The following is an 11197-nucleotide window of genomic DNA, read 5'->3' on the forward strand; positions in this document are numbered from 1 at the left end:
AACATGAAGATCACAGGAAACTCTTTAAAGTACATACTTCTAAAGGCCCTGAACTGTTCACCTCTCTTGAAAGCATCACCGAAGTGTAAACCCACTAATTTGAACTCTCCCAGCATGAAATTCTTGGGCAGCTAGCTGGTACAGTGGGTAGAGTGCTAGGCCTGGAATCAGGAAGACTCCTGTTCCTGAGTTCAAATCTAACCTCAGACACTTGCTAGCTGCATGACCCATGAAAGAAACAGCAAACCACTCCAGGATCTTTGTCAAGAAAAACCCAAGGAGGGTCACATGACTGAACAATAGGATGGAATTCTTCGAATGACTGAGATGTAAGCAGGGAACATAATACTTGAGGAGACATCTATTTAAAGAGTTTCTTTCAATGTGTCCCAAAGAAATGCTTAGAAAACATTATGATAGATTACACCATCTTCAAGCCCTTCTTGACATCTGAGGAATTTGGCCAAAGTGAGGCCTGATCCAGCTAAAGGATGTCCCAAAAGTCTTAGTGTAGTTCCAAGGATGAATAGCCTAAAAGTGCAATAGGGCTTTTGGGACATCCTGTATGTGTTGTTCAGATTGTTAAGTGAAAATGCACAACGATAAGTAAAAACAAAACTGTTGTCTCAATATACTTTCAAAACCTGTTGGAAATGAAGAAGTTTAAATTTACCATTTCATAATAGCCTGCTTCACAGACGGTGGATCTGAATTGTGGATTTGGGGAAACAAAAATTTGAGTTTTAATTTCAACATGTGAACACAAGCTGGCAATATTATATAATGTTAAGTCTTCAGTCAGGACCACCCATTTTTCCTGGTAATTAGCATTTCTTGTAAGGTTTCTCCTCAAAATAAGCAACACGGAAGTCTATGGAGTAGTCTCTTTCCACTCAGCAGCTGGTCTCTAACTTTACACAAATAGACTGCTGTGAAAACAAGCTGATTAAACATACCAGCCTGTTTGCTTAAGGGTATTGAATGGACAACTCATTACACCTGGAGACTGAGTCCCAATTACTTCGTGTAATCTATGACGTTCCCTGGTTTGGAACCTGAGGAACTGTGTTCAGATTCTGCCTCCATTGGGTATCATCTTTGGGACCTTGGACAAGGCACTTTACCTTCTTGGGATTCTGGTGTGGGACTGGATGGCTTCTCTAGCTCTGTGATACTATAACAACTCTTCCCCTAGCCCCCAACCCTGCTTTCCTCAGATAAACTGAGCCCCATGGCAATGTTTGAACTAATGGTAGTGCTTTTGTTAATGACAGTTGGAGCTCACCTCGAAGCAGGAAGCAGGGTGGATTCTCTGGAAGAAGGTGCCACCTCTTGATTTCTTATCCCTGTGTCCTCTCAGCCAGTTATTATTCTCACAAGAATAACACTTATACTTCATTTTTAAGGTTTTTTTACATAAATCTTCTAGGGGCATATCATTAGTTTTTTAGTTACTTTTGTTTATAAGTGCATATATATCCACCACCACCCCTTGACAGATACATTGGTTAAAACAGTAACTAAATGAATACTAAATTAGGATATGTTTGACCCAGAATGCTCTTCACCTCCAGCCCCTGTAATGGATTACAGGGTTCTGGGGGAGCACATAGCACAGAAAACACCTCTTCCCCCATGTAAAGTACATACTGGGGGGAAAGGTCAGGCTCAGCCCTACCCTTCCCTTTGACCAGCCTGTGCTTGCCAGTGGTTTCCTTCCTTAAGTTAGAACCAGCCTTCTTAACAAACAAGGCTATGCCAATAATCTGGAGTGATCTCAGCAGCCAAACTCACATACTCCATATACAAGTTTAGTTTGTTTTTTCTTTAAATCAATGAAAAACTATGTGAACATAGTTCTTTCTCAGGAACAAAGTTTTTTCTCTCCTTTCCCTCGCTTCCTATGGGTGTAGTGAGACCTAAAATAGTGCTTCAGATACTTATATTCAATCAATCAGAAAACATTTACTATAAAGCAACTTCTAAGGAGAAATAAAGGAATAAAAAACTGTTCTTTCTCTGAATGGGGCATGTTATATAGTTGAGGAAAAAAAGGATGAGCATAAAAAGTAACTAAGGCTAAAAGGCAATATATCAATGCTAGAAGAATAGTATGTGGTGGTGGTGGTGGACATGTTATAAGAATTCAGAGAATGGAGGAGAAAACTTTCAGGCTGAAGTGGTTATGAAAGAAGTAAGAAATGTGCTGGGCCTTGAAATCAGTGAGGGTTCAAACTAAAAGGATGGAGATAGAGAAAAACTCACAAATTCATTCAGATTGATGAATGAAGCTTTGTAGGTAATTACGAAAAATGTGTGATCTAAACAATGAATATGAGGCTGGTATGAGTGGGGTTGGGGCATGGTAGTTTTATGAAGGGGAATAGTTGCAGAGAAGTCTGGAAAGGGAAAAGGAAGCTACATGGTAGAAAAATGTATCCTTATCCTGAAAAGCAGTATGACATATGTATAGAGTGCTAAACTCATAAACAAGAAGAGATGAGTTCAAATTTGACCTCTGCTACTTACTAGCTGTGTGACTATGGGCAAGTCACTTAATGTGTAAGCCTTGTTTTCCTCACCTGCAAAATAAGAAAAATACCAGTCCTTTCTACCTTCCTCATAGGGTTGTGGTGAAACTCTAATGGAATAATGTATATGAAACAATCTGAAAGTACCATATGAATGTTTTTATCAGTAGTAATAGGAAAATCATTCTTTTTGACTTTGTTCAATAGAGTTCAGGCAGAAATGATTCTGGGACAAGCTAATGTTCTATTTAACATTAATATTTATTGTTATTAACTCACTATAAACATCTTTCTTGATTGGAATTCAGATAGAAACAGTCTTGGAACAAGTAACTATCCTATTATTCTTTCATATTTAATCTTATACAGAGTATGGAACACTATTTTCTGAAGTTTAATAAAAATGTTACACTGTAAACTCATCCTCTGTAGGTTGACTGAAACTACCAGTCTGGTAGCAGACTGGACAAGAGGAGGGATGACATATCCCTTATCCCATTCCCACATTATTTTGATTTCTGATGGCTTTCTTCTACTTGGAAAGCTTTTCATTCCACATCATATGGAGGCTATTAGCATTTGTTGTGAAAACATCTATTAAAATGTTGTTCTTAAGTTTTTATGGATCATTGTTAGTGAAAAAGCATTTATCAAGAGTTTCTTAAGTGACAGGCCCTGTGCTTGAGATACAAAGAAAGGCAAAAAATAATCTCTGCCTTCAAGGAACTGAATTCTAATTAGACAAATTGAAAAAAAAAAGACAGATAAAATGTAGCACAGAGTAAATGGAAATAATCTCGGAGGGGAAGGAACTAGCAGCTACAGCTAGGCTACCTTTTGCAGGTGGGCTTTTAGCTGAGTCTTGAAGAAAGTCAGGAAAACTAAGGGGAAGAGGAGAGGAGGAAGAGTATTACAGAGCAAAAGGAAGAGCTAATAAAATAGCACAGAGCTAGGAGATGGCATGTTATATGTGAGAAACAGCAAACCTCCAGCAAACCACGGCTGCCGATGTGCAGTGTGCAGAAGGAAATACAGTATAAGGAGACTGGAATGGAGGAAACACCCGAGTTAGGGCAGCTGTGGCGCAGTGGATAGAGTGCTGGGCTTAGATTCAGAAACACCTGAGTTCAAATCCAGCCTCAGACACTTACTAGCTGTGTGACCCTGAGCAAGTCACTTTAACCCTGTTTGCCACAGTTTCCTCATCTGTAAAATGAGCTGGAGAAGGAAATAGCAAACCATTACAGCATCTTTGCCAAGAAAACCCCAAATGGGGTCACAAAAGGTTGGACACGACTGAAACATCTAAACAACAACAACGACAAAGTCCAAGTTATGAAGGCAGTAAAAATGTTAAACAGGAGTCTATATGTTTGATCTTGGAAGTAATGGATAGCCACTAGAATTTATAGAAAATGGGGGAGACCTAAGTAGACCTATACTTGAAGAAAATCATTTTGTCAGTTGAATGGAGAATGGACTGAATGGGTCGGACACTTGAGGCAGAGAGACCAGTTAGAAGGCTATTTTAATCATTCAAGCAAAGGAAGATACCACTAAGATGGTAGTCACGTGAGTAGAGAGGAGTTGAGAAAGAAGAAATTACAAGATTTGACAATGGAACAGATAGTGGAGTGAGTGAGAGTTAACAATGAAACAGGTTGGAAGCCCAAGTGACTAGGATAGTAACATCCTCAACAGTAACAGGTCAGTTTGGAAGAGGGGTAAAAGACAATTGAGCTCTATTTTGACTTTGTTGAGTTTGAGATGCTTATGGGACATCTACTTTAAAATGCTCCAAAGGGAGGTGGGCACGTAGGGCTGTAGCTCAGGACAGAGACTAGGAAGGGATATAAGGATCTGGTAATCACCAGGAGAGAGATGATATTAATCTCATGGGCACTGCTGAGATCACCAAGTGAGACAGTCTAGAGGCAAAAGAGAAGAGAGCTAGGACAGAATTCTGTGATGAAGGCTTGATTCTTGTACAGTTTATGGGTTGAATCCTCTAAGATATTTGAAGTCTGTATCTGTAGCACAAGGATTTGTCTGTCTCCTGTTAATCAATGGAAGATTGCTAACTTCTGATGTTTAACTGAAGTCCTCAGGTCATGCCTTGCAAGGTGTTCAGTAGGTGATTAATTGTATCATGATTATTTCAACCTTATCTTTTTGGATGGTGTTTAGATAGACATGGTCCTGGGACAAGTTGCTATCATGCTCTTATTCCTTTACATACAATGTTTTTTGAATTCTTGCACAGGTGGATAAAATTATTGTTTTTTATAGTTGAATGGAAGTGTTAAGATGTAAGCTCATCTTATGTAGGCTCACTGAAAGCACCCTTGATACAACTCTAGTACCAGATAGGACAAAAGGGATGATATATATTTCATCTTGTTCCCACATGATTTTGACCACCACCACCAGCAGCAACAGCATCATCATCACCATCATCATCATCATCATCATCCAGCTAGGTAGCACAGTGGATAGAGTGCTGGACCTGGAAGACTGCTTTTCCTGAGTTCAAATCTGGCCTCAGTTACTAGCTGTGTGACCCTGGGCAAGTCACTTAATCCTGTTTGTCTCAGCTCCTCATCTGGCAAACCACTCCAGTATCTCTGCCACGAAAACCTCAAATGGGACCACAAAGTCAGACATGACTAAAAAAATGCCTAGATGACAAAAAAAATTGTCTATTAGCAATTGGTAAATGTTAATTCCTCCATTTTTTTAGGATAGCTGGGTGGCCTTGTAGATGGAATGCTGGGCCCCGGAGTCAGGAAGGCTCATCTTCCCGAGTTCAAATGTGACCTCAGACACTTACTAGCTGTTTGACTGTGGGCAAGTAACTCAACCCTGTTTGCCTCAGTTTCCTCATCTGTAAAATGAACTGGAGAAGGAAAATGTTTGCCAAGAAAACCCCAAATGGGGTCATGAAGAGTTGGACATGATTGAAATGACTGAACAACAACAACATCAAGATCAACCACACCATCATCATCATCTTCATAATCACTACTCCGGTATTTATTTATACTGCCAATAGATGGTAGTACCTAACCATAATCCAAAGTGGGGCATTATTTGGAAAGAAGCTGCAAATATTAGGGCCTCATGATTCTATGAAAGTGATCAGGGTCCCTCATCATCCTCAGCCTAATTCCCACCCTAGTAACTCCTTGGTTTAGCTTCATACTTGAAAAGAGAATAAAGAAAATGAAACCCAAAGGAAGAAAAGAGTTGCCACTAGATATCTAGATTGTGAGTGCTCAGAATAAAAGCTAGTCCACCCACCAGAAACCCTCTATTCTGGCCTCTCATTAGAAAGATTGGACAGGTGTCAACATCAAAATAAGAGTGTACATCTCACTTCATGCAGAATGTTTAAGTGTTCTGGCAACATTTACAAGGCACTAGAGTATCTGGCGCATCTAAGTTGGAAGGCAGTGCAACCTGAGTGAAACTAATTACAATGTTAGCCTACGATCTTGGGTAAGATAAACCGGGCAGGATCAGAGACAAGTGGTAGGCTAAGTAGGTGGTCTTCTCCCAGCTTAAGCCACTTTACTTAGAAGTACTAAACTGTATGATCCCAAATCATGAGCAGTGGTAGAAATAGTAACAGCACGTACTAGGGTCTTTTCCTAGGACAAGATTTAGGAAAAAGATCATGGTAGCTAGAAAAGAAGAGATTCCTTCAGATTACAGAAGAGGAGAATTGAGCTGGGGGGAGGGGAAGGTGCAAACTGGGAAGCGAGATATATGCACCTGGTAAAGGAAAACAGAAAGGGGAAAGCTAGGGTAAAATAAAAGTCAGGAATACATTGGTGAGAAGTTGCTAAGGATAGTTCAAAAGGAATTTCCACAAGAAAAGTTGTTTTATTCTTAAATAATTTAATAGAAATAATAATAAAACAGAAAAAAAAAACTTTTTAATCCCTCAAGTGGGTAAATTGAATAAAGGGGAGAAAAAGAAGGAAGTTCCTAGATTTCTTTGTAAGTTTAAATGAAAATAACTCAGAAAAAATACTTGGGGTATTCATTTCAAGGTATTTGCTTTCTGCAGAAGAGTTTTACACCTGGGACTCATCTCAAACCTAAGACCAAATCTTCTGCCACAGAAATCCTTTAATAAGACTATTTTCTGGAGTGTGATCTTAAGCCCCTGCTCCACTTGTATGTGACTTCCTAAAGAAGCCTAAAGAGCATCTGATTTCAGCAAGGCAACTATCATTATCAGTGAAAACTTCCTTGATTTTTTCTTTACTTTTCAATAGTTTCATATTATCAGACAGCCCTTGCAGCTTGATCTAACCAAAGACTACTCTGAAAGTAACCCCTAGTTTTTTTGTTGTACTTTTTATTACTAGAAATCCCTGCATAAAAAATTACTTCAAATTGTCTCCATAGTTAAAATCATCCAATTTAAAGATCAATTATCTTAATAAGTCACAGTTTTGTAGCCTCAAGTGTCTTCTTGTTTTAAGAATTTGTCTTATGTATAATACCTATAAATCATGTACATACACGCACCTTTGAAGTAAATGCCAATTTAGCCTGTCAGCAAGAACTAAAAAAATTCAACATTCTCTTGTACATTACTAAATTTAACCATTCAAACTGTTCAACTGAATGTTTTCAGGCTCCAACGCAGGACAGGAATTCAAAGCATGCATCTGAGAATTTAATGGTGTTAATTTCTGGCTGCACGTAAACATCAGTTTCATTTAACAAGTCAGTATCTTAGGAAAGTAAAGCAAATAAATCCCTTTCAGAAGCAGCAAGCTAGGCTCTTCAGAACTGCAAGAAAAACAGTCCAGTGACTGATGCTTGGCTATTTGGAAATATACCTAAGGTACATTAAGTTCTGTGTTTAAATGTGCTTATTTCTGAAATATTAGACTCAGACCAAAATCACAGATTCTTCACCTATTCATTTGCATATAAAAGAAAATGTATGGGGAAAAAATCCCTAACAATAAGATAGTATTTTCTCACATGCAGATTTGTTTAGATTTTTAAATTTAAGCATGCCTGTTTTGCTTTTCAGCTATGAAGCTCAATCATGCCTGAAGCGAATTTTGAATTGAAAGCAGAACTAATGAAATAAAGGTTAGTTTTTTTTTTTAAACTAGCAGGCACTTGTTAAGAAAAAACAGAATTTATCTTACCTGGAAATATAGAAGGCCTTTTCTTTGGACGCCTTAGGTGAACCGGGTCCAAATTCTTAATGTTTCTTTGAAGTCTTCCTCGAATGTCATTTCCTATGAGCAACTCTGGCGGCAAGCTACTCCGTCTTGAAGATTTATGATCATTCTGAGATGCATTTAGTTTGTTCTTCGTCCTGGAATATAAATTACTGTCATCAAGTGCCATAGTACATGGGTAAGCCGTCAGTAGCCGGAGTCTGAGAAGCCAATGGCAGCCGCAGCCGTCCCAAGCTCCGACGTTCTCGTGCTTTACCAAACACTCGTTTGGTAAGTTTAGCAAGTTGATAGGCGTGGGCTAGACAGGTGTAGAATTACTAAGTAGCCCCTCCTTTCCAACAGTTAATAGCACAGGGCAGGAGATGCATGAAAAGCATTAGGTTGACAAGAGGTTACAAAACACTCAGAAACTCGAACAAGTGGAAAGTCCCTGCAGCCCATGATGTAGGGGTCCTTATCTGTAACTTCTTAGATTCTCTGCTGCCAGGAGACTTGGTATTTAAGAAGAAATGCCTTTGCAGTATGCATGTCTAACTTTCCCCTTTTTGAATAGTTACTATGATTTTCCGAAGCAGCCTCATCTGAACAGCGTTCATTGTAGAAATTCTAATATTTTTGTCCTTTTGAAATATACGCACATACTTCATGATTTGTGCGCATGTTCAGAACAAACTTCTGCGCTTAATAAATTTCTTATCTAACCGATAATAAATAAGAAGCCTGGCAAAACAAGATGGTAGAAGACCTGAACAGCATTGTAATTATCTGTAAACAATCTTATCTGCTGCGTATGTCAAGGCTGGAGCACACCAGCAAATACTGTACTTCTTCCTTCTTCCTAAATTAGCTTTTTAAGGAAGGGAGCTGCTTTGAAAAGCATCTGGCCTTCGGGTCAGGAATCCAGGAAACAAGTGTTAATTCCAGAAGTGATGACAGCTTCTACGTTCTAAGGAACTTGTGACTAAAATTTTACTGTCCTTGGGAGGGGTGGGGTTCCATCTCATTTCTAATCTTTGGGGTCAATGGGTCAATTGCCTCAGGAAAAGGGGGCATTTACTTTATACAGTTTCCTATTTGTGCCAATTCTTCTTCCCTTCCTCTTTCCCACATTTTATCTGGCTCATTATTCCCACTCCTGCCTCCCTACGCACATAGAACTCTTCTGTATAATTCAACCTGGCTGACTGTACGCAATTCCTATCCTTGTCCTTCTTTCCTGGGGATCTCCAAGGCTAGATCAGTCAGCACACACCTCATGTCTATTAATTAGCACTGTGTGTCAGACTTTAGCCCTGCCTGTTCTCTTCCTATTACCTGGCATGGGTAATTAAATGCAGAGAGAAGGCAGGTTATACAAAATATCCACTCATGACTAATAACAAATGGAAGGGGTTGCTCTCCCCTAAGGAAAAATAAATTCACTTTTTATTCTCAATCTTCTCTTTCTCTGGGCATACTTTTAATGACACAGGCATAGCACAGAATAGATCTGAGCTTACCGTTTAAAGTGGGTGCCAGCCTGCTGAAAATGTGTATAGTCAGAATGACTGGCTTTTAAAATAGAAATTCAAGGGACCATTCAAAATCACTGAGTTGCCGAACAACTGCTGGGTTACTTAGGTTTCCTGGATGCTAAGCAGTTTTTGCTCTTTGTTAAAATTCACAAGTTGTGCCTTCTTAACTAATCAAGGCCATAGTAAGTGGAAATTTCTTTCCCTATTTGTCCTACAGCAATGAGGTTTCTAAACCACAAAGTTTTTTGAATATGAGTTTTGTTTACTACATGTGTTCCTGCATTAACAGAACCCCATAAACTCCAATTTATACAGTTAGCCAATTTCAGTATTAGTTGCTATGCCAGTACTATTAAACTGGGGAAACAGGAAGAAGGGCTCACAGATACTCTACCAAACAGACACACTTTGAAACAATGAGAATCCTGGAGGAAGCTACATTTTAAAGCACATAGGTTCACAGATTTAAAGCACACAGGTTCACAGGCCACAAAAGAGGCCTTAGAGCTCATTTAGTCCAGCCCTGTAATTTTACAGATGAGGAAACTAAGGCTTAGAGAGGTGACATGATTTGCTGGAAGGCACACAGGTTACTGCTACCCCAGATATATGATGACAGTACAGATTCATGAGTGATGACTATAATAATGTCAGGATTCAAACCCAGGTCCACTGACTCTGCACACCACACTTCCTCTTATTGAACAGAAAGTAATTTTTTTATTAGTAAACTTTTTAAACACAAGATCTGATTACATATGTATGCATATATAATATATTTATATAAATTTAAACATGTATTTTATATATCATATATCATGATCTATTTATTGTATTTATTTATTTATCTTTAAATTGGACCTATGATTTCATTGCTGTGGGGAAATTTCCTCTATCAGTGTTGATCCATACCTGTACTGGAACTTAAACCCAGCCTTTTCAAACTCCAAGGCCAGTTCTTTACATATGATATTATGCTCGTTCTCCATATTATAATTATCTAATGGATAGAAAATGAATAGCTTTAAGAAGACAAAGCTTTGTGGATGATTTTCAAACATCTCCCCAAAACGACACATCCTGATATATTCTGAGAGACTAAGATGACAATGGACAGCAGATAATGTTAAACAATGCTTTTGTGACTTTATCTGTAGACATGCAAAAACTGATTCATTTAAAAGAATGGTAGCGCAGTGGATAGAGCACCGGCCCTGAAGTCAGGAGGACCTGAGTTCAAATGTGACCTCAGACCAAACACTTAACACTTACTACCTGTGTGACCCTGTGTAAGTCACTTACCCCCAATCGCCTAAAAAACAAAACAAAACAAAAAAACCCAATTAGTCTTTCTATCACCCTTCTAACATTGGCTATTCCCATTATTTGTCATTATTGCTAACTTTCTGTATATAAGGTGTGGTCTCAGAGTTGTTTTGATTTTCATTTCTCTTATCATGAGTGATTTGGAGTATTCTTTCATATGGTTGTTAATAGCTTTCAATCTTTCTTTAAGAACTATTTGTTTTTACCCTTTGACTTCCCCTTAACTACTGAGGAATGGCTTTTGACAAGTAGATGTTTAATAGCTCATGGAATGAAAGAGATGAACATAAGAGGAATAAAATTCAGGGTTTTGTCATTTAAATGTGTTAATGATTTGATATGACAATGTTAAAATATATTTCAAATACAGACATTCCCTTATTTATGAATTTAGATTTTAGTTATAACTTAAAAGACACCTTAACCCTCAAACAAAATAAAAAACCTAATAATCACATAAATTATAATTTTATAATCAGAACTAGGAGGCAACTTGTCATCTGAACATTCCCAAATATTCTCTGTTTAGGAGGCCTCTATACAGATAAGACTCTCTTCTATTTAAATCTGTTTTTCTGAGGAAAAATGATGGAACAGTCTAGATGTGTACTCT

At 38.3% G+C, this 11197-nt stretch overlaps 1 protein-coding gene across 1 annotated transcript in view; it reads right to left on the minus strand.

The window, feature by feature from the left end:
* FRY (FRY microtubule binding protein) overlaps positions 1-8069 on the minus strand; it is a 433805-nt gene extending 425736 nt beyond the window's left edge. The window contains 1 exon segment of the mRNA XM_078147059.1: positions 7709-8069. Coding sequence (XP_078003185.1) covers positions 7709-7913 — 205 coding nt within the window. The 5' untranslated portion in view covers positions 7914-8069.
* Positions 8070-11197: the final 3128 nt, after the last annotated feature.

This window comes from Phascolarctos cinereus, unplaced genomic scaffold (genome assembly GCF_003287225.1).
Source record: "Phascolarctos cinereus isolate Bilbo 61053 unplaced genomic scaffold, phaCin_HiC Scaffold_726;HRSCAF=1367, whole genome shotgun sequence".
Classification (NCBI taxonomy): domain Eukaryota; kingdom Metazoa; phylum Chordata; class Mammalia; order Diprotodontia; family Phascolarctidae; genus Phascolarctos; species Phascolarctos cinereus.